This window comes from Spinacia oleracea, chromosome 4 (genome assembly GCF_020520425.1).
Source record: "Spinacia oleracea cultivar Varoflay chromosome 4, BTI_SOV_V1, whole genome shotgun sequence".
NCBI lineage: Eukaryota > Viridiplantae > Streptophyta > Magnoliopsida > Caryophyllales > Amaranthaceae > Spinacia > Spinacia oleracea.
The window spans coordinates 163,483,821-163,505,497 of NC_079490.1; the positions used below are offsets into that span (position 1 = coordinate 163,483,821).

At 34.1% G+C, this 21,677-nt stretch overlaps 3 protein-coding genes across 3 annotated transcripts; all 3 read right to left on the bottom strand.

Annotated features, from left to right (window-relative positions):
- Positions 1 to 936: 936 nt before the first annotated feature.
- Positions 937 to 3,569, bottom strand: LOC110802248 (autophagy-related protein 8C-like). Its single transcript, XM_022007693.2, has 6 exons — positions 3,410 to 3,569; positions 3,200 to 3,272; positions 2,250 to 2,305; positions 2,066 to 2,118; positions 1,312 to 1,430; positions 937 to 1,217 (listed from the first exon to the last, which is right to left on the bottom strand). The coding sequence occupies exons 2-6, from the start codon at positions 3,234 to 3,236 to the stop codon at positions 1,123 to 1,125; spliced, it is 360 nt and encodes a 119-aa protein (XP_021863385.1). The 5' UTR covers positions 3,237 to 3,272; positions 3,410 to 3,569; the 3' UTR covers positions 937 to 1,122.
- A 4,905-nt stretch (positions 3,570 to 8,474) lies between these two features.
- Positions 8,475 to 12,845, bottom strand: LOC110802255 (CASP-like protein 2D1). Its single transcript, XM_022007701.2, has 3 exons — positions 12,453 to 12,845; positions 12,246 to 12,357; positions 8,475 to 9,021 (listed from the first exon to the last, which is right to left on the bottom strand). The coding sequence occupies exons 1-3, from the start codon at positions 12,620 to 12,622 to the stop codon at positions 8,764 to 8,766; spliced, it is 540 nt and encodes a 179-aa protein (XP_021863393.1). The 5' UTR covers positions 12,623 to 12,845; the 3' UTR covers positions 8,475 to 8,763.
- Positions 12,846 to 13,764: 919 nt separating this feature from the next.
- Positions 13,765 to 20,118, bottom strand: LOC110802240 (probable beta-1,3-galactosyltransferase 2). Its single transcript, XM_022007680.2, has 11 exons — positions 19,571 to 20,118; positions 18,325 to 18,421; positions 18,081 to 18,145; positions 17,783 to 17,976; positions 17,614 to 17,677; positions 16,871 to 16,943; positions 16,622 to 16,742; positions 16,272 to 16,359; positions 16,060 to 16,185; positions 15,850 to 15,959; positions 13,765 to 14,280 (listed from the first exon to the last, which is right to left on the bottom strand). The coding sequence occupies exons 1-11, from the start codon at positions 19,681 to 19,683 to the stop codon at positions 14,132 to 14,134; spliced, it is 1,200 nt and encodes a 399-aa protein (XP_021863372.1). The 5' UTR covers positions 19,684 to 20,118; the 3' UTR covers positions 13,765 to 14,131.
- Positions 20,119 to 21,677: the final 1,559 nt, after the last annotated feature.

The window sequence follows — 21,677 nt, forward strand, 5'->3', positions numbered from 1 at the left end:
AGAAATAAGAACACTAGACAACGATTCACGAATGTTGATAGTCCTTTAGTTCGATCTGTAGCTCCAAACGGAAACATTGTCTTGATTAAGGCGTTTGGTTTTAGAGGAAATTGTCAATTTTCTGGTTGTAATTTTCCCATTTCCATACAAAAAGACATGGATAAAATCTGGCATGAAAACTCCAAAGCAAGACTTGCATAATATCGAGTTACAAGTCTTACAACCCGTACAACTAATTCAGCATCAGACTACTGAGACATCAGACAAACTACCATCACCTGATCAGTATCTAACTACGAAGTACTCCCTCCGTCCCTTAATACTCGTACCGGTAGAATTGACTTATTAATTTAATGGATGTTTGTTGATAGTGGGGTTTTTTTTTTTAACATAGTTAGTGAAAAATGTGTTATGGGTGGGGAGTTAGGGTGTAGATATTTAAATGATTTTTTGTAAGGAGTAGGGGTGTAGGTGGGGTAGTAAGTAAGTGTGAGAAATAATATAATATTGGTGAAGATTTTCATTTATAGAAGCGGTGCAAATTTATAGAAACGACCCAAAAAAGAAAACGGGTGCGAGTATTAAGGGACGGAGGGAATACTTTGTATTAGATTATATCTTAGCTTGCTGCACACTCATCTATCGATTTGACGATGTCATGTGAAGCCCTAAAAAGGCAGAAATACTGAAAATCCTAAAGGTCGGTGGCAGAAGAATTCTAGTCATAAGTTCATAACAGAAGATGGGGTCAAAAAATCCATCCCTGCCATGGGCAGGCACTCAACCCAAGCCTAATAATGTCTGCACCAAAACGTCAAAAAGCCTACAAGTGACACCTATATCAGAAGCTTGATAAGAACAATACCATATAGAGTAAACTGCAAGCTCGAAAATGCTTACATGTATACTATGACCTCAAAGAAATGACTTTAACAGTTTTCAACATAAAAGAAATTAAGATTGAATAATCCAACTTTAAAGGAAACTTGTCCGAGGAAAGGTACCATTCAGCCACTAATCTTGATTGATAATTAGCAGAAACTATATATACAAACTTGGGTCTGTCTTTGTCATATCATAGGAACTTATTTACATAAAATAACCAGGCACCAATGCACGCACTTAAAGAGCTCCGAATGTGTTCTCTCCACTGTATGTCATGTAGAGAAAACCATCTTCATCCTTGTGCTCCTCATAAATAGCTGACATCATAGCGGCTGCAAAGATAGGACTATAATTAATATCCAAAACTCACACGTAAAGCGGCAACGATTAGAGATTTAGAGAAAGAAAACAAATATTAGTTCGCACCAGTGGGCGGTAGAATATTCTTTACGAAAATAAATATAGCCTTCTCAGCACTGAGCTTTATCCTCTTGCGCACCACATAGACAAACTGCCCCACAGTTAAATCAGCAGGAACAAGATACCTGCAAGTAGCAAGTATGATGCAAAGTTTTAACATCAGAGAAGCAATAGAGGCTACTACATTCAACCAAGCATACATCACATATTGACTAATAAATTCAAAGGTATCTGCAAGTATCATGTAAACATGACATCAGAAGCATTCAACATACACACATCAGTATATCACTTATTGACTTCTACATTCAAATATATCGAACTCTGACATATCACTGTCAGAGTGGCAGTTCTAGGGAAATGTGCCATATAACACAGGAGATAAGTGCTGAGAGAAGCTTATTATCCAATGCTATTTAATGGGATAAAACCAAAAAAGGTAAGAAAATGTTTCAGTACCATAACCAATATCAAGTTCCCTATAACCAATATCAAGTTCCCTAAAAAAGTTCCCAAACGACTCAAAAGTGAACATGAAAAAATCGACAACGGTCAGAAAAGTGAAGAATGCAAAATTCAAGTCATCAATGGGCGAAATAAGTAGTAGCCAATGCTTTCCTACCTCAACCTCAACATGTTGAGCAATATAATCAGGTATTCTGATCATCTACAAAGTATAATATACATAGGCATAGGCAGTAGAGTAGCAGTCATAACAAAAAATAAGCTTGATTAGCATTTAGAGGGAGAGATAACTAACTTCTTCTTGTCAATGTCAGGAATATCACTTTTTTCAGCCTTCTCCACAATAACCTAGACAATACAAGATAAGCAAAACAAATGAGCAGCGGATATGAAACACAATGCAAGATTAGGGAAATGCTATACTTCGTATTTATTTCCTTTTCAGAGAAGATGAATAAACAGGAGAGAGACTATCATACAGGGATTCTGTCAGGATATTTCTCCCTGATACGAGATGCTTCAGCCTGTCTTCGTTCTGTCATGAAAAAATATGAAGATTGCCAAATATGAGTACATGTGTTGAATAAAGCATACACGGCAATGATGCATAAAAGTGAAACAACTGAATTTTACAGTATAGGCCGTCAACAATACAAACTACTTAACTAATCATTCAAAGCTCGGGGATAAATGAAGTAATCCCAAATGGGTAAACATTGATTTGAATTACTTAACCAGTCATTCAGAGCTCAGGTACAAATGAAGCAATCCTCAATTGGGTTCAAGTCGAAACAAAGGACAATATAACGTTAAACTCAGAAGAAAGCAAATATCACTTGAATAGCTGTTAAAAGTCTATATTTCATCAGAATGCTACATGTTTCGCACATTAACATCAAGCCTATACAACTATACCCCACCGACATCAGAAAATATGCTACCTAAGAAATACAGTGTACACAGTAATTATAACTGATCAATATTCCCATGCCAAACAAAAGAAATACAGCTGATCAACAAGAATAGGGAAAGACAAATAAATCGCAGTAAGTAAACCAAACACTGTGGTCGAGAAAAGTAACCTCAAAACAATCAAACTACCAAAACAATATATAATCAACTGTAATTCACCAAAAGATTGCATCCATACTACCATAACTAATGTTTATTATCAATTATATCAGCAATTTGAGAAATTTTCTCCTATCTTCAACGATCTCCGGGCAAAGAAAAGATAATACATCAAAAAGTACACAAATTGAAGCAAAAATTTCAACTTCTCAGCAATTACTGTCTTCAGATCATACAATCCAAATCAAGCACGAGAATTTGCAAAAACCACAACAAGCAGAAGCATCGCAAAGAAATCATCTTAATCAATCAAATTAAGCTGCATAATAATCAGAGGGAAAGGAAATCGAGGTGTTACCAAGAGGGTGTTGAAGTTTGAAAGAACTCTTCGACATGATGATCAAATTCACAAACTTAATCCGCTACAAATTCTGTCAAAAATCAAATACCAAATCGACTAATTAGGGTTTCAAATTTATGCTAAAAATCGAAAATGTCCCCAAAGAAAATCCAAAAAAGATAAGATTTTTAAAATAAAGAAAAACGATAAATCTGAAGATCAAATTACCAGATATATCGAGATGATCGAGAAGATCAGGAACAAGAAATCGAAAGAATTGAGATTTCGAGGAAAGAGAAAAGGGGAAGAGGTTGCTTCTGGCGCTAGGAGAGAGAATGCAAGTGGAGTCCCACTAATCCAAAACTTAGCGTGTAATTTATAGCAAAGTCAATGTTTTGACCAAGTCCTGTTTAATCCTAATGGACCGATTCACTGTTCTGGGCCTCATCCCTAGAGTTTACATAAAGACTCTTCCAAAATATAGATATTTCTGCGACGCAAATTTTTGGCTATACCCGGGTACAGTCAAAGCTGGCTGTACCCCATCCAAAACGATGTCGTTTTGTCTTGTTTAAAATGAACATTAATATACTGGTAGAAAAATGAACATTTACTATTTCGGAAATGAACATTTATTTATTTATTTGGAATGACCATTTACTATTTTGGAAATGAACATTTATTTATTTATTTGGAAATAAACAATATAGGCGCTTGTAAAAACATAAAAGACCAATGAAGTGAACAATTTCATTATGAACATTAACCATATATTTATTGTGCACAAACAAATAAACAAAAAAGAACAAATAATTCAACAAAAAAGAACAAACAATATAAAAAAGAACATAAAATTCCAGAAAAAAGAACAACCAATACAAACATTATGAACAATTTTATGATGAATTTTAAAGCCAACATGAAAGAACAAACAATACAACAAGAAAGAACAAATACTGGTACAAAAATGAACATTTACTATTTCGGAAATGAACAATTATTTATTTATTTGGAATGAACATTTATTTATTTATTTATTTGGAAATAAACAATATAGGCGCTTGTAAAAACATAAAAGATCAATGAAGTGAACAATTTCATTATGAACAGTAACCATATATTTATTGTGAACACACAAATAAACAAGAAAGAACAAATAATTCAACAAAAAAAACAAACAATATAAAAAAGAACATAAAATTCCAGAAAAAAGAACAAACAATACAACAATTATGAACAATTTTATGATGAATTTTAAAGCCAACATGAAATAACAAACAATACAACAATAAGTTTGATGAATGAATTTAAAAAACAACAAGAAAGAACAAACTGTACAACAAGAAAGAACAAACAATACAAAAAGAAAGAATAAAAGATTAATGAAGAGTTTAATTATGAACATTAACCATATGATTATTATAAACAAACAAATAAACAAGAAAGAACAAACAATATAAAAAAGAACATAAAATTCCAGAAGAAAGAACAAAAAATACAACAATTATGAAAATTTGATGATGAATTTAAAAAACAACATGAAAGAACAAACAGTACAACAAGAAAGAACAAACAGTACAACAATAATGAACAAATAGTACAATAAAAAAGAACAAACAGTCGACAAGAATGAACAAACAATATGAACGCGTCGTTTTTGGGGGATACAGCCAAGCTGGCTGTACCCGGGTACAGCAGTTAGCGATTGATTTCTGCGAGATAAACTAGACTTGTCGCAAGTTTTGGTGACGTGGCCGTGTTTTTTTTTCGCGAAAGAGCTACGAAAAACAATATAAATTACAAATGGGAGTGGGGGAAGTCGAACCTAAAACATATTGTACACAGATTCTCAATCTTAACCACTAGACTAAGACATCATTGGTTTGTGATGTGGCCGTGTGTTTTGGCTGAGTCAAGCACAACCTAATTGGTGCGGATCGCGGACGTGTGGTGGGATGGTCGGGTCATATCATGCATGAGTCATCGTGTCGTGGTCATGATATTGGAGTTTTTGGTATGTTAGGGGAACATATATGTATGTCGTAACCTAACAAGCGTAAACAAGCGCTTGCTTTATATTGAATGTTTTAGGATTTGAAAGTTTTGGAAGCCTCCAGCACCGGGATTTCTGAAACTTAACATTGATGGCAGTTAGAAAGAAAAAGATGAAGCAGGGGGAGGGGGAGTTTTTAGAAGCGAAACAGGGAGTTGGTATATTGGATTTGCAAGTAAATACAATGTCATTACTCCACTTGCAGCAGAGTTGTACGCATTAAGGGAGGGCCTTCAAATGGCTCTAAATTATGGGGTGCAGAAACTTGAAGTGGAGACAGATGCAGAGCTTTTGATTAAACTATTGACAGCTATGGAAGACTACTATCATCATGAGTTAGCTCCAATTATCAAGGATGTGGCTTGTCTTATGACAAGGTTCAGTTCTTTTTCAATCACTCATCTTCCCCGTTTGTTCAACAAGCTAGCACATTGTATGGGACAATATGCAATATCAATGGCTTTGGGTCATAAAGTTTTTCTCAATCCACCACCATTCACAGATGTAGTGTATCAAACACAGCTCAAACAAGCTAAAGACAGTTTGAAAGAGATGGGCGAATCTTCATCTGGAGCTCAGCGTAATACACAAGTCATTGATTTGGAGATTTCACCCCCACCAGAGGCAGGGCCATCCACAACAATAACAACAGAGATCATGTTTGGTACTATCCCCACCAAAGTGACAACCCAGTTGGTCAATGTTAAGAAGAAATCGGATGCACAGCAGGGGCAGTCTTCGAGTGTTAAAGAGTAATTTGGGTGTTTCAGTGTTCCTCCTTTTTCTAGATGAAATCTTTTAGTGGGCTAATCGTAATCAGGGGGAACTGGTTTTTGGGTAGGGTTTGAGGTTTTTAGTTTCTCTAGCTTTTGCTATTACGGGCTGCAAGTTTTTGGTGTCTTGCCCGTAGCTTTTGTAAAGTTTGGATTGTGCTTTCATGTTTAATATAACATAATATCTTCTTCTTTGCGTTAAAAAAAAGTGCGTTGACTTTTACATATGCATCGTCAGCATAGGCATTGAATTTGACATATGCTCCCTTCCCACCCTACTGCGAGCTACATCCCCCCCCCCCCCCCCCTACAATGTATGTTGAAGAGTCGGTTTCATCTCCAGCCCTAAAGCTGGATAAGATCTCAATCTGCCATATATGATTTCTTAGCAGGTTTTCCAGCCAAGTTTTATTCTGTTCGAACTAAGTTTGATAAGGATTACTAGTGTTCGAGCTAACTCGAGCTTTTACGAGCTTGGCTCGTTAAGAGTTGGTTTGTTCGAACCTTGTTCACAAATATGCTAATTTGCATTTCAAATTTGAGGTCGAGTTTGAACGAACTTAAATTGACCCTTTAATTATTGTTAAAATAAACAAACCTTAAATACACATTAACTTAATTTAGTCCACTTCTGTTCCATCTTTTCGTGACAAAAACCTATGGCTGAACTTTGATAAGTGATGGAAACTTTAACTTCATTTAAAAGATCACAAATTCTTATTTATAATGGGTGTACAATAAATATTGTACACCGGAGTAAAAGTTGACTCAAAATGCTTAAAAGTTATATTTATATATGTAAAAGTTATCTATTTTTTAATGATAAATTTTTTCATTTGAATAAAAATTATTCTTCAAAATCACTAATTATGAGTAAATTAATCATTTAACCCTTTAAAATGTTTATCTATCAACTTTTTAATTTTATAATATAAAAGTTACAGAAAAATAGGTTAAAGTTACAAAAAACTGCATAAAAGCTATCTTGGTGTACAATAAATTTATTGTACACCTTATGCGCGCAAGACCTTTTGTTAAAAGATATCGAAAAATACAAAAGTTGTTTTAAAGTATCAGATAATTTTTCGAGCTTGAACGCGTCTTAAACGAGGAATATTAAAAAATAAATACACTTACAAACGAGTTTAAACGAGTTGTTCACGAACATTAACAAGTCGAACATGAAGTTGTTCAAGTTTAGCTCGTTTACTTAAGAAACTTAAATTTTTTGTTCAAGCTTGTTTATATACTTAACAAACGAGTTTTTATCGAGCATTGACTGAACTTCTTCACGAATATTTACGAACGTATCGTCTCATTTGCACCCCTACCCAGCATAGTAAGCTTTGTACACCTACAACGTACACCATTTGCTTTAGGTCACATTCGGTTGACGAAATATGAAAATCATATTCATTCAATTTGAATAATTTTTTGCTATTTCTATTGAAATATGTGTTTTTTGACATCTTGCTTGGAATAGTACGAAAAAAAGAAAAAGGGAAGTGCAGAGGTGAAGGAAGTTGTTGTAGTCTTGTAGCCACATCGTGGCCCATGGGCCTTAAAATTAACAGGTATAAATAGTGTTGAATTCCTATCAAAATTAGTTTCGACTTTATTAAAGTTGGGTTATTTTCATTCGGGTCGAAATTAAGTAATTCATGTCAATTTTTGTAGAATATTTTTATTTTCTTATTTAATTGAATAACTAGTATTTGGGCCCAGGAGATGCCCCGGATTATTGGGTGAATAACAATAATTATCATATTTTTTAAATGAAATTATGTTCGAGTTTTAGTCACAAGATAATTTTTCTATATTATATTAATATTAATTTTGCGTAGATGACATGTAAAAGATTATAGCTCAATTGGTTAATACTCTAGTGTTGAAAGTGGAAGTTGTGGGTTCGAATCTTATGCAAACCATATTTCTCATTTTTTAAATGAAAGTGGATATATAGCATATATTTGTGGATTGAGAAAGAGCGCCATGTGGCATGTAGACGTTTATAGAAACGCTTTTTAATATATAGTATAGATAGGTTTAATTTCTTTTTGCATATTTATCTTTTCTTTTTTCTTAACGTATTATATTAATTTGTTATAATTTCCGTGGCTGTATATCCGTCACTTTTAAGATGGTATTTTTCCGTGCATGTATCGTAACGTGTCTGTATTGGTGCAACCTAGCTACCTCTATTCATGAGAATAGGGGAGAAAACGTCAATGCCATCCTTGATTATAGAGTAACCTAGGATGTAATTGCAAATCGCGACAATAGAAAACTGGTAGAAATAATTTACGGGATGAAGAATTAGGATTTAGGACCGTGATAATCACTGTCCTTAAAGTAATATTAGCCGTCACTATTTCTTGCTATTTTGAGATAGAGAGGAAGAGAAGAAGATAAAGATTAATGAGAAAGTTAATTAACCTATAATTAGGTGATTAACTTAAAAACATAATTAAATATTAACTAATATTCTTAATTAAAATATTAATAGCCCACCCACAAGCACTCCCAAGCCCAAAGCACACACTAGCCCAGCTAGTAGGTCCACTTCTATTAGTTACAATAAAGATGTCGAAATTAATTACAATCTGAGCTAAATGCTTGCTAATCACAAACTGGATCAAACCTTGATCATTTAACAAAAGATTACAATGTGAATCAGCTCAAAATGTATCACTACTACTCCGTATTCTGTAAGTACGTGATTAGTTGAGATCAATGTAGCTATTAATTATTAATTATTAATTAAGTCCTGTTGATCGATCGGGCGAAAACGGGGGATCAAACATGGAGAAAGCCCTAAAAGCAGAGATGAGAGCCAAAAAAAGGAAGCAAAAGAGAGCTAAGAAATGAAGAAGAAGAGCAAGTTTGAGATTAGTGCAGAAATGTGGATATGCAGTGCAGGCTTCACTCCATGCAACATCAACATCACCTTTGTATGCCAAATACATTAACTCTGCTCCTGCTGCCTCTGATGTCAACATTAAGTACGCCATCACCTGAATTTTTCCAACCAACCAACCCCATTAATTAATTCAATACCATAACTAATTGCAAACAGTCAATCTACAACCTTAACTTATGGAGTATTTACCTACCAATCCACACTTCCATCAATAATATACGGAGTAGTTCCCTAATATTGCTTCTTAAACTCCTTGTGATGTGCGATTTGCCAATTTCTATTGCATTCTATCACAACAGGGTGTTTTCGCAGCTTATAAGGAGTGTGTGTGAATAGCAATTTTTAAACTTTATGTTGCCTATATACCGAGTACTTCACTATATAGGCCCTGTTTGGTTATGAGCTGTTAGCTGATAGCTGGTTTGACTAGCTGTTAGCGGTTAGCTGTTTTGCATTAGCTGATTTGACTACCTGGTTGTGTAAAAGTATTTGGTAAATTAGCTGATAGCTGTTAGCTGTTTAATATGTAAAATGACCATTAAGGACATTGACATACTTTGTTTCTTATTAATATTGGACAATTTATTGTTTTAATTTTTTTCTCTTTATATTTTTCTAATAAACATTGACTAAATAAAATAAATTTATTTTTTTTAAAAAAAAATATTCTTAATTTAAATTAAAAAATTATATATAATTTTCAATTAAAGATATATTACTAGTAATATTTTAAGCATGATTGCAATATAATTCAATTGCTTAAAGGTATTAATATAAAATTTATTACAACAAAAAACGAATCTAGTAAATAGGGTGAAATGAAAAAGAAAGTGTGAGTAATGTTTTTAGGAGAATAATATATAGGGTACCAAGGTTGATAGTGGTAGTACTTATAGGCAATAGTAGGACAAAATAGTCATTTTCATCCACTTTCTCAAACCTCTAATTACAAGAGCTCCTATATTAAGCTTTTTCAAAATTAGCTTTTACAACCAAAAACTCTCTTCCAATCCTCTTCTAACCAAACACTCTCAATTAGCTTTTTCTAAAGGTCAAATCTCTAATTCACCCCAAAAATCTCTTTTCCCCACAAACCTCTCATAACCAAACACCCCCATAGTGTTCTTTCTATTTGGGGTTGACTACGGGGAGTGTGAATAACAATTTTTAAATTCTATGTTTCATATATATATAGTGTTCTTTCAATTTGGGTTCACGAGAACGCATAAATCCTAGGAGTCCGTTTATTTTCAAGCTCATATGGCAAGTAGAAACTTGAGTATTTCCAGTTATTGAAGGTGAGTTTATCCCAAGTCTTAAGGTGAGTCTCAAGTCTAAGTCTTGGGATAACAGGGTAAAAGAGTACAACAAGTCTTGAACTTAGTTTGAAAATCCAAGACTCGATCAAAACTCACTTAAGACTCTATTTTTTCTCCAACCAAATCAAATTATACCACGTCATCATACTTTATTCTATTTAATTATCTTTTTTTAGGAGTTTAGTTGAGTATGGTGTAAGTCTGTGGATAATGTGTAAAAATAGGGAGAGTTTTGTGTGACTCTAAATAATGAGAAACTGATGTGACAGAGTCTTAAGATTGGAGGTGAGTCTTAAGGATAATCTCACCCTCACGAGGGATTATTCTGTTAACAGAACATTGAGCGATTATTAGAATATTAGGTACACTTGAGAAAATGCGTTTGTTATTACAATGTTGTCCTCTATATACAGGTATAACTGTATAAGTTTGACTCTTTGTTTGAACTCTTAAATGGTTGTCACATCACTCGAATACATGAGCTCGATCTCTACTATCCACTCTCAAATGCACCTAATTAGTACGGAGTACTACTACAATACTTCATAAAAACAATAATTAGGCCCTGTTCGGCAAAATTAGCGGTAGCGGGTAGCGGTTAGCGGTTGAGTAGCAGGTAGCGGTTAAAGTAGCGAGTAGCGGTGAATAGTAGCGGGTAACGGTTAGCTGTCAAAGTAGCGGTAACTAATATGAGTGTTCGGTAAAAGTAGCGGTTGATATTATAAAAATAAAAATAAAAGCAAGAATATTATTTAAAACTTTATTATAAATTTGTCAAACGCTACCCGCTACCTTAAACGCTACTAATTTTAACGTTTGACAAAAGCTACCCAACCGCTACCTCAACCGCTAACCTCTACCTAAATCGCTACTTTACCAAACACTTACAAATTTTACAAGTAGCGTCTTGACTAGGTCAAAACGCTACCCGCTACCTCAAACGCTACCGCCGAACACGCCCTTAGTAAGCTCACTAGTTTGTTACAATTCTTTACACCCTTAATAACTGAAAGATTGCCCCATTTGACTTCACGATCTCCAAAATACGACTTAAAACGTAAATATTTCTACATTGAAAAATTATAGGATTTTTATACATTGTACCCTATATTGCATTGATTTCTACGTTGTACACATGCATTTAAAATCTTCCATGGTGTACCCTTGTACTTGAAAAATCTAGTCAACGTTATCCTTGTTGTTAATCCAGCGTTTAAAAATCCCGTAGCTTTTTAAACAAACTAAGGTTTTTCTATATTATTATCAACCTTGTGTTTGTCGTTGACCCAACGATAATGTAAAAAAATCTTGAACTTAAAAAATACAATGGAACTTGTTAACATCGGTTGGCAACAAAGATAAAAGTGATTAACTTTTGCAATTATAAGGGTACAATGTGTAAAATTTAAAACGTTTATAATATAGAAATCAACGAACTACAGGGATACCATGTATAAAAACCAAAAATTATAAAACTTTGAAACGAATGAAACAAACCTCAAATGACTTTAAACTCTTTAATTATTGAAGTTCCTTGGTTGCATCTTAAACAAAAACGCTAATGAGAATTCTTGGTCAAAGTTTTTAAAGTTGACCGAACAAATTACAATAGTCAATCTTTTAGGAACGAATGAAGCATTTCTTAAGCACGGGGTCCTAAAAGACTAAGGTTGTGTTCTATTCACCTGATTTTTACTTATTTTTCCTGAAATTATCTTATCCGAACTTAACTGAATTTATCTGAACTTATCAACTTATTAGAACATATCAAAACTTATTTTAGTTATAAATTATATTTAGTCAACCCTTATTTTTCCTGAACTTATCTTATATGAACTTATCTGAACTTATTTTTCTGAAATAAGTGAAAATAAAGTGAACAGAACAGGGCCCTAAGCTAACTTAATTTCGCAACAACGGTTCTACATTATTCACCATTTGCTAATTTTTCGAAAAAAATCGAGGAAACCCAGAAATAATGATTAATAAAGAAACAAACCTGATCAGAGACAAAGAAAAGCCAAGCTTTGTTAACTAAGCAAGGAATCCAAGTTGAGATTGCAGCAACAACACCATACCCAGCAGCAATGGCAGCAACAGCAACCATATACCTTCCACAAAACAAACAAACAACCAAATTAAATTTCTTATTTAACAAATTAATTAACCCAATAATTGAATAAAAATTAAACATTAATAAAATTACTTGAGGCCTGAGAAATTCAGGAACTTAATGCTTCCATAATCAGGATTATCTTCATTAGTGCCAATAGTTAAGCATAAAGAAGCAATACTTAGTGGAATAACAGAGATTCTAAGGGAGAAATCCAAAAGTTTTAATCTTGGAATTGTTTTGTTTGAGCTAGTATTATTCATGGCTGAGAAATTGAAGAATATGAACAATGTAAGTGTAAAAAGGGCTTATAAAATGTGAGGAAATTTTGAAGGAAATTTAGAGTTTGGAATTTAGTGGGGAGAAAAGTTTAGTGGAGGAAAAGAGTTGCTTAATTTGTTTAGTCATGTGATGGAATCATTGTCTTTTTTTGGAAGGTGGATAATTGGATTATATATTTATATTGTCATAATTAAATAAATAAAATATGGCTTCTAAAAAAGATAATGTATTTTGAGGTATGAACTCTCATGGAAAAAGTTAAGGTGCACCTAAAGAACTCATGGAGTGATTTGTAGTGTGGTGGTTGTGATTGAGACTTCAAGGACATGTGTTGCATGCTTAGAAGAACCCAAGAATTTTTAGTATATTGTTCTTTTAACTAGTTAGCCTTTGTAAATGAAGTAATGATCATCTTTTAATCTAGCTAAAACTCCAGTTTAATGCGTTTTTATTCCTAAAACACCCTTTAAGTTAGCGTAATTGACATCAAAACCCTTTTACGTATGAATATTATAAAAAAAACGCCTCTTGAGATGTTTTTCGCTCATTAGCCATCCCGATCTAAGATGGATTCGTCTACACTCGGGACTTGGTGTGGGAGTACGTTGAAAGTTGGGGAATGCAGAGGCCTTGTTCGGCAAATTAGCGGTAGTGAATAGCAGTTAGCGGTTGAGTAGCAGGTAGAAGTTAGAGTAGCGGGTTGCGGTGAATAATAGCGGATAACAGTTAGCTGTTAAAGTAGTGAGTAACTAATATAAGTGTTTGGTAAAAGTAGCGGTTGCTATTGTAAAATAAAATAAAAGTTAGAATATTGTTTAAAACTTTACTATCCATCCGCTACCTCTACCGTTAACCGCCACCTAAACCGCTACCTTGCCAAACACTCACAAAGTTTACAAGTAACGTCTTGAATAGGTCAAAACGCTACCCGCTATCTTAAAAGCTACCGCCGAACACACCCTAATAAAGACGTACATACCCCTTCCGATAATTGGCAAAGTTAGGAACTTTTTAATCAAAAGTTAAGACAGGAAACAGGAGTAAAGATCAGTATACAAATGCATAATTTTCATCATCTAGTATAATGATGAAAGCTAAACAATTGCTTGAATGTACAGCTAAATTTCGCAAGATAATCGCTTTTATTAAGGATATAAGTGATATACTTATTGTTACTAGTATCAGAATTCAAAGAATAATGGGGTTTGCAAGAAGCAAACCTTTTGCTTCTTTCTGTGTTCATCCAAAAGAATTCTCTCTGTTTCTCTCCTACTCTACAATCAAATGGAGAGCATAACAGAATCCTACTCTATAATACTCTCTCTCTTTCTCTCTCCTCTTGGTGTGATCTCTCACACTCACTTTACATATCTTCAAAATTAAATCTACATACAATGGGTATTAACTACAATGATCAATCTACTAAAAACACTTGATCAAAATCCTCCATAGAATTGGAAGAATCTTATCGTACGTTGTATGATGCGTAATCAGAAAGCGGCACTCCATAAGGCACTCTCTCCTTCACCGCACCGCCGGTGGACTTCCTTCATCCTTTCGACTGATTTGCAAACTCCGCTGCAGGTCCAGTCAAATGATGCCACACAGACGTTCCCTGCTTGAGCCTTCCACTCACAATCTGGTACGAAAATAAGTTGGTTAGTTTCATGCTGTTGTCAGTTGGAATTTAGAGAAAGTATTCACAGTTTCCTTTCTGGTTATTTCTCAACACTTAGGTGCGTTCTATTCACCATCTGAACATATTAAAACTTATCAAAACTTTAGTTATAAATTATACTTGGGCAACCCTTATTTTTCCTAAACTTATCTTATCTGAACTAAACTGAGTTTATCTGAACTTCTGAAATAAGTGAAAATAAGGTGAACAACATGTAGCTAACAAATCCTTAACAGAAGAACAAGCTCAAAAACCTTCCGTTATAGAAGGGCTTAATCATGTAGATAATCTAGAAAGGCTGAGTTATTGGCTTTCATCGTGCATTCGATTGAGTTTTTTTTGTGTGTGTGTGTGTGTGTGTGTGAGGAGCTCTTAAAATCTTATTGGAGATCAAAATCCTTAATAATTTACCACAAAGCTCAGAGTGCATGATCAAGATGATCCTCGCAAAAGAAATGCGCTAAAGGTGCAATTCTGCAAAATACTCGTAGAGTGTGGCCTAAAACAACATGGCTTGTAGAGTTGTAGGCAAGTAAGCAACTTAAAGTTTCGGGTTGTTACTTGAAAGAAATAATTTAAAACAGCCTAAAGCAAACTGCTTCCCATGAATTCCTCGTTCGTAATGGATTTACAATGTAAGTGGAGGTAGAAAAAACTGACTTCATACGACAACTGAGCTTAAACCCAAACACGCAAACAGCCTATTGGGATTGACATTTCCAATTCACTATATAAAATGAGTTCACAATTCACGCATTCAATCAAATGGATAGGGTAGGGTAAGGTAAGGTGAGGATTTCCTATGTAATCGACTGGTTTACTCATTTTCATTGCTAGCCAATAAACACAGAAGGAGTTCTAAAGATGTTCCTTAACTGTAAATAACTCTACTTGTACTTTTTAACGTCAGCTTCTTTCTTCACCAAATTTCTAGTACCCCGTAACAAAAAGAAAATCAAATGGGTTAAAACTTAAAAGTGATGTTTGGGCTACCAATAAACAGCTAAGTAACGACATCTTGCAACTCGTTTAAGAAACGAGTTAGGTTCGGCTATGAGATTTTAAACCCAATTACTAGAATAGAGTGCTGACGTTACCCCCTAACATGACGTGCTGCTTGCTTGAGATGTATGTCATGTACCCGTAACTTCCGTAAGATCATGTTAATCACTTGACTTCAAATATATGCATAATGAATCTATCTAGGGGCTTTTTTTAAGAAGAAGAGATTCTAAAAACAAAGATAAGCTACCTGAACTTCATATATGAATGAAAAATATTGGTGTAACAACAAAACTATGGTGTTTCTGGCCGAAGATTGGTATTTTCATTGCTATTATATGCACAGCCACAAACACAGAATTGAAACAAGGTTTACTTCGCATGAATAAACACTTTGTTATTGGTTATTTTCTTCTCTTTTCCATCATTTTCCCATTTTATCTTCTTAGTTTAGATCTCAAATGACATTTCTCAAAATTCTGGGAAAACATGGAATCCTAACCCAGATGATAAGAAGGATAAAATTACCAGGTGGTGTGCCACAACACAATCTGCGATCATCGATGTGTTCTACATCCAACCCAATAAACCAAGCACCCAATGAGACATCTTCATTGGCATACTTATGTAGCACATGCCTGAAAATTTTAAATGCAACAGACATAATATAAGAGATGATTCATAATTTGATAATAGCTGAACCCTGTAATCATCAGAGAAGATTGATTCAGCACTCACTTATTTATAGCTACGTAAGTTGCTAAATCTTTTGAAATGGCATACAGCTGCCCCGTAGCATGACGGAAATACTTGTTTCCATCATCTCCAAACTTCCAATGTTCTGGTTCATGGTACCTCACTCCCCTGCTCATTAATGGAAGAGCATCAGTATATATATTAAGAATTAGACAGGCCGTATTCTGATATTCTAAGAGTAAAATGAACCGTACTTTTGGGCGAGGACCGGACCAGATTTCATACATCCTATGTACACCCGAGGCTTTGAACGATGCCTAATTAAGGTTGTTCCTAAAGTTGCTGCAATTCATCACAGAAAGATATCCCAAGATGTTAAAACACTACTATCAAATGACATAACATAACATAATATATGTTTATGATATGAGTGTGAAATTGTGAATAGGAGTGTTTGAACATGTTTCGAACGAGCATGTGTTCGAACAGTAAAATGAACTACTGTTAAGAGTAGGAAGACAATAACATAACATAAAATATGTTTATAGCAGGCTTTGAATGCTGTGAACATACTTCAAAACAAACTCTTTGATTAAGTTTTTACCTATATTTACATGTACATCATCATCAACTTTAACATAGAAATCAGCATCCCACATAGCAACAGCGGTGGCAAAATATATTTTCGTCTTGGCCGACAATTCTAGATATCCCTCAACATGTTCCTGCTCAGAAATAATAAAACCCAGTTAGCTGTTTTGTAAGAGGGAGCATTCAAATGGATTGACTTCAAATACATTCCAAACAACAACTACAAGATTGTGTCTTGTCTGGTTGTAATCAATCAACTTACCAGCCTTAAAAAGTCCCCATGCTTTTGATCCTCTGCCTCAACAGCTTTATCTAGGATACCACCTGCTGTAGCACTAAAAATGACAACAAAAACAAATCAAAAAGTAAGAACTTCGCTGAGGCTTCAAATAGTACTTCAGATAAGGAAACTAAGTCCAGATTAAACTAATAAGTTCAGATTAGGGTCAATGAATTCAGGTGAACAGAATATTAAGGTTCTGTTTGGTAGAGTGTAAAACGTTTTCATGGAAAATGATTTCCCCTTTTTCAATCATTTTACGTTGTTTGGTTTGGCAAGTGATGAAAAACAATTTTCCATAGCTCCTTCAAAGGTGGAAAAACCTTTTCCATTTGAAAGGGAGGGAAACCATTGTTCCACCTTTCCTCCTTACCTCCCGCTCCATTCTTCCCTTCAATCTTCAACATCTTCTCCCATTTTCTTTTAAGGAACCAAACAAAGGAAAACTAGTTTGGAATTGTGTTTTCCCTTGGAAAATCATTTTACACTGGAAACGTACACCAAGCCAAACGGAGCCTAAGTGGAAACTAGTTTTATGATTAGTAGTCTTTACAGACCCAGTAGAAGGAAAAACAGATGACATTTTTTTTAGGTCAGGGACTCAATGGTGAAGAATTAAGGTCAAGTTGGTCAATGAAGGCATTCATGAAACCAAGATATATGTTGAAAGATGATAACAAAACATGACTAACATTTTAAGTGCTAGTATTCTAGTAACTATTTACCTGTGACCTATGACAAATCGCATTATGATGCCCTTCTCTTCTTCCAACTTCTTTCTCTTGTCTCCTGAAATGTGAAGTGAAAGAAAACGTAATTGATATAATGCATTTCATGCTAATATTAAAAGAAAAGAAAGTTACAAATATTAAGTTAATGGACGACTTAACAAACCTTGCGGCATCCATGTTGCACGGACTGAATCTCTTCTCTTTCTACTGCTGAAAGCGGTGTTAACGCCAACTACCATCAGATATCTTCTTTTGCTACTAGATTCTGACACAGGGGATCCATCCATTATAGATTCCTGTGTAGCCCTTGCGGCAGCTAACTCCATCTCTAGATTTGATATTGTTTTATCTAGGGTTCTGCATTACATACAAGATAAACAACATCCTAGCATTAGCAAATTGCTGTTTGCTAAATTAAGTCAAAGACAATAAACCACTGCAAAAAAAGGAAGTCAGCTTACTGTACAGCGTGATGCGTCTTAGAAACTTCACCAAATATACTTTTAGGCTCATTTTTCCCATCCTTCTGCAAAATAAAAGAGAGGCTTGTTCAGGTCAGAAAAACGCAACTAGAGTTCTAAATTTAACTGATAAATTACTATATTAACTAGTAAGAATGCTAAAACAGAATTTGAGGGTGGAGAATGTAGGAAGTTTACTACACCCCAATTCATTCACACGAATACATATGTCAATTGAACTGACCGTTTTCTGATCACAATCCTCCTTTATTAAATTTTGTCTTCCGTCTTCCATTGTAGCTCGTCGAAATAACCCCTTTTCTTCGGGTTCTGTTGACATTCTGTAACAGAAGAACATCACTCAGCTAATCGTTGTATCTTGAAATAATGAACTTAAAATACAGTCATAAGAAAACCAGTACAGCATATTGAATAGAGGTATTGAAACATGTGATTCATAAGAAGAAGACTTGAACAAAATAATTTAGACAACATGCACCGAAAGTTGAACAAAATGGCAGTAAAAACCACTCAGAATTACTTCTACATATGTTAACCAAAAATGGATGATCCAAGTTCTTTTGGAAGCTATACTCAAACGCAAATACCCCACGATATCACGAAGACTCGGTCATATGCTTTCTAAGTGGGAGAAAAGGTACTAAAATACACCTAGGAACAAACCCCTAAAAGGAAATGTAGTAATTGCTCAATTGCAAAAAGTGTTAGAATTTGGTTATGTTTTCCACTGATTGCTTGAAAAGTACAGTAAAGAAATATTGATCCCAAGATGATAAAAGGGAAACTCGAATATCGACTCAATTCGAACAATACAACCACAATACCACCAATCAGTTATATTTTTGTACTTTTGCTTTTCTTTGCGATTTGGTTGTTCAAAGCATATCTTTGATCTTATTATCTAAAAAGTTATGACCATAATTTTCATATAGGAATAATCACCGGAGCACGAAATCGCCTCAAAACCATACCAATGGAATCCGAATTACCTAATTTCAGCAGAATATGTTTCTTATTTAGCAAAAAAAAAGGAATCCCAATTACCTAATTTCCACGCTAACAACTTAACAACCTGCCCAATGACAATCAGAAGAACAGTTCACCTACTCCAACCCACAATTATTAACAATTACAAACTTCATAGTCCAAAGAAAACCAAATTTAGCTAAATTTTGATAATATGAATTGGGAGATATCAAGTAAAATAATCTATTTATAGTAAGTGACATAGGAAATAATAAATTAAAGTTCAAACAATCAACAATTTTACCCAATTATGAGAATTGAAGTTCTAGTTATGCAATTATGGTGTATATGACAAAAATTCTGCAATAATTAAACAATATTATCACAAATTCCAAGAAAAACCCACTTCATAAAAGTCATCAATTTGGTAAATTTCAGTGAAATTGAGTGATTAATCAAACACCAAAAACTCAAAAGATGATCAAATAATCATAGAAAGTTACCTGCTGGTGAATAGCATGCCTGCGCAAAAACAGCCAATGCATAGTAGAAGTGTTAATTTTCGAGAAATTAAGCTCTTTGGAGCTGAATCAAATCCTCTGCTTTTCCAAGACATTTTCTTTTCCAATTTAATTTCTTCCAGTTTTTTTTTTCTTTTTTCCCCCCTGCTCTATTATTACACTCAAATTAACAACCCAGAAATCAAAATTGGCTAATTCTGAGCAAAACCCATAAAAATTCAAGGGTCATAAACTCAAAAAAAGACCAAGAAAACTACAAAATTGTTTCAATCCCAAAACCCAATCTTGAATTTTTCTTTAAAGAAAAATATAAAGCATCAAGTTTGATGGAGGATTGATTCTTTACTGAAAATGTCGGTGTTCTTGGGCAGAGAAGAATGGAAGAGGAGAGAGAATATAAAATAGAGAAAGAGAAATGGGGACAAATGGTTGCTCTTGGGCATATGCGTTGGGGTAGTCGCTTTCTACTGGAAGCTCAGGAAGAACCGTCTTTAGGAGAGACGACCCACCAAACTTTAAAACTGTATTTCCTCTTGAGTATTTTTCAAATCAATGCTAACTAAATAATTTGCGAAATGGAAAAGCAATATTATTTTATTTTCATTGGACTCACTTGGTAGTTATTATTGTATGTGGATGATATTTATTCGTAGTTTATGATTCATTTGAAATCACGGTCAGTTTTCGATTTTTGGTTTTATGATTTTAAAACTTGTACTTTATTATTTGTTTATTTTTGGTGTGAATGAGTTACGAGGGCAATATAAAATTACAAATGCGAGTGGAGAGATTCGAACCTGAGACCTATTGTACACAGTCCCTCAGTCTTAAACTCTTAACCACTAGGTCAATACATCATTCGTATCTAGATTGAATTATGAATTGAAAAGAAAAAAAAAGTCATACATATGATAATCATGTTGATTGTGAAACTGACATTACAAAACTAAAAACTACTCCGTATATTTTTGTCGCTTACATGTTTTTTGTTTTTAATTGTTTGAAGAAAAAAAAATAGAATACTGGAAACTAAATGGGGTTTTGTCAATACCAAAAGAAACTTGGTAAATTAGTTTCCTTTAAAGATTTCCCCATATGTATTTATAGAAACTTTGTCCCTTGATTAATGAACTAGCTCGCCTTTACTTTTTTTATAAAAAAAAATGGGGTCTTGGTTGTTCAATTGTTGTTAGTTCAAAAGATATGGGATCAAATTACTTTATCACAATGTAAGTGAGCTAACTTTGGCTATATTTTTTTCATGGTCCTGTTCGGTAAAATTAGCGGTAGCGATTGAGTAGTGGGTAGCGGTTAAAGTAGCGGGTAGCTAATATGAGTGTTCGGTAAAAGTAGCGGTTGATATTATAAAATAAAAATAAAAGCAAGAATATTATTTAAAACTTTATTATAAATTTCTCAAACGCTACCCGCTACCTTAAACGCTACTAATTTTAACGTTTGACAAAAGTTACCCAACCGCTACCTAAACCGCTAACCGCTACCTAAATCGATACTTTACCAAACACTTACAAATTTTACAAGTAGCGTATTGACGAGGTCAAAACGCTACCCGCTACCTCAAACGCTACCGCCGAACACGCCCTATATATGTAGTCTTAATTTGGTGAAGGTCATGAGAAATTATCAATTACGGAGTAGTTCATAAATGATACAACCGATTGTATTCTTGGTTATACCTTATAATATTCTACCAAATAATTTTATTTTATTTTCCATTTGCTTATTTGAAAGGTTATAAACTAAAAAGTTACTCCTCCATAATTCATAAATGTAATCCTTTTTGAAAATAACCACAATACTCCTGTCCATACGATATTGGGTGCTTTTAATTTGGGTTTTCTTTGTTTCAAAGGGGGTTACTTAAATTGATGGGGTTATCCTAACCAGAAATCACATGTCTGATTCTCTATAAATGTGCAATAAGTAAGGAGTACTGCAAAAATATGGTACACTATACCATAGATGCTGTTACCTGTTGCCTGTTGCCTGTTGGTGATAAATTAAAACTATAACTGTCCCTTTACGGTATGTGTACGTTGGTAGCAACTTGCAGTTCACAACTTACAAC

Excerpts from the sequence above, each read along its gene's own strand:
- LOC110802255 (XM_022007701.2), bottom strand. The coding sequence starts at position 12,622 with ATGAATAATACTAGCTCAAACAAAACAATTCCAAGATTAAAACTTTTG. Across the intron at positions 12,358-12,452 it reads CTGAATTTCTCAGGCCTCAA|GTATATGGTTGCTGTTGCTG; the intron begins GTAATTTTATTA and ends GTTTTGTGGAAG. Across the intron at positions 9,022-12,245 it reads TTTTCTTTGTCTCTGATCAG|GTGATGGCGTACTTAATGTT; the intron begins GTTTGTTTCTTT and ends GGAAAAATTCAG.
- LOC110802240 (XM_022007680.2), bottom strand. The coding sequence starts at position 19,683 with ATGTCTTGGAAAAGCAGAGGATTTGATTCAGCTCCAAAGAGCTTAATT. Across the intron at positions 17,977-18,080 it reads AAGACGCATCACGCTGTACA|AACCCTAGATAAAACAATAT; the intron begins GTAAGCTGACTT and ends TATGTAATGCAG. Across the intron at positions 17,678-17,782 it reads TGCAACATGGATGCCGCAAG|GAGACAAGAGAAAGAAGTTG; the intron begins GTTTGTTAAGTC and ends TTCACATTTCAG.
- LOC110802248 (XM_022007693.2), bottom strand. The coding sequence starts at position 3,236 with ATGTCGAAGAGTTCTTTCAAACTTCAACACCCTCTTG. Across the intron at positions 2,306-3,199 it reads CAAACTTCAACACCCTCTTG|AACGAAGACAGGCTGAAGCA; the intron begins GTAACACCTCGA and ends TTTTCATGACAG. Across the intron at positions 1,431-2,065 it reads CCTGACATTGACAAGAAGAA|GTATCTTGTTCCTGCTGATT; the intron begins GTTAGTTATCTC and ends TGCTACTTGCAG.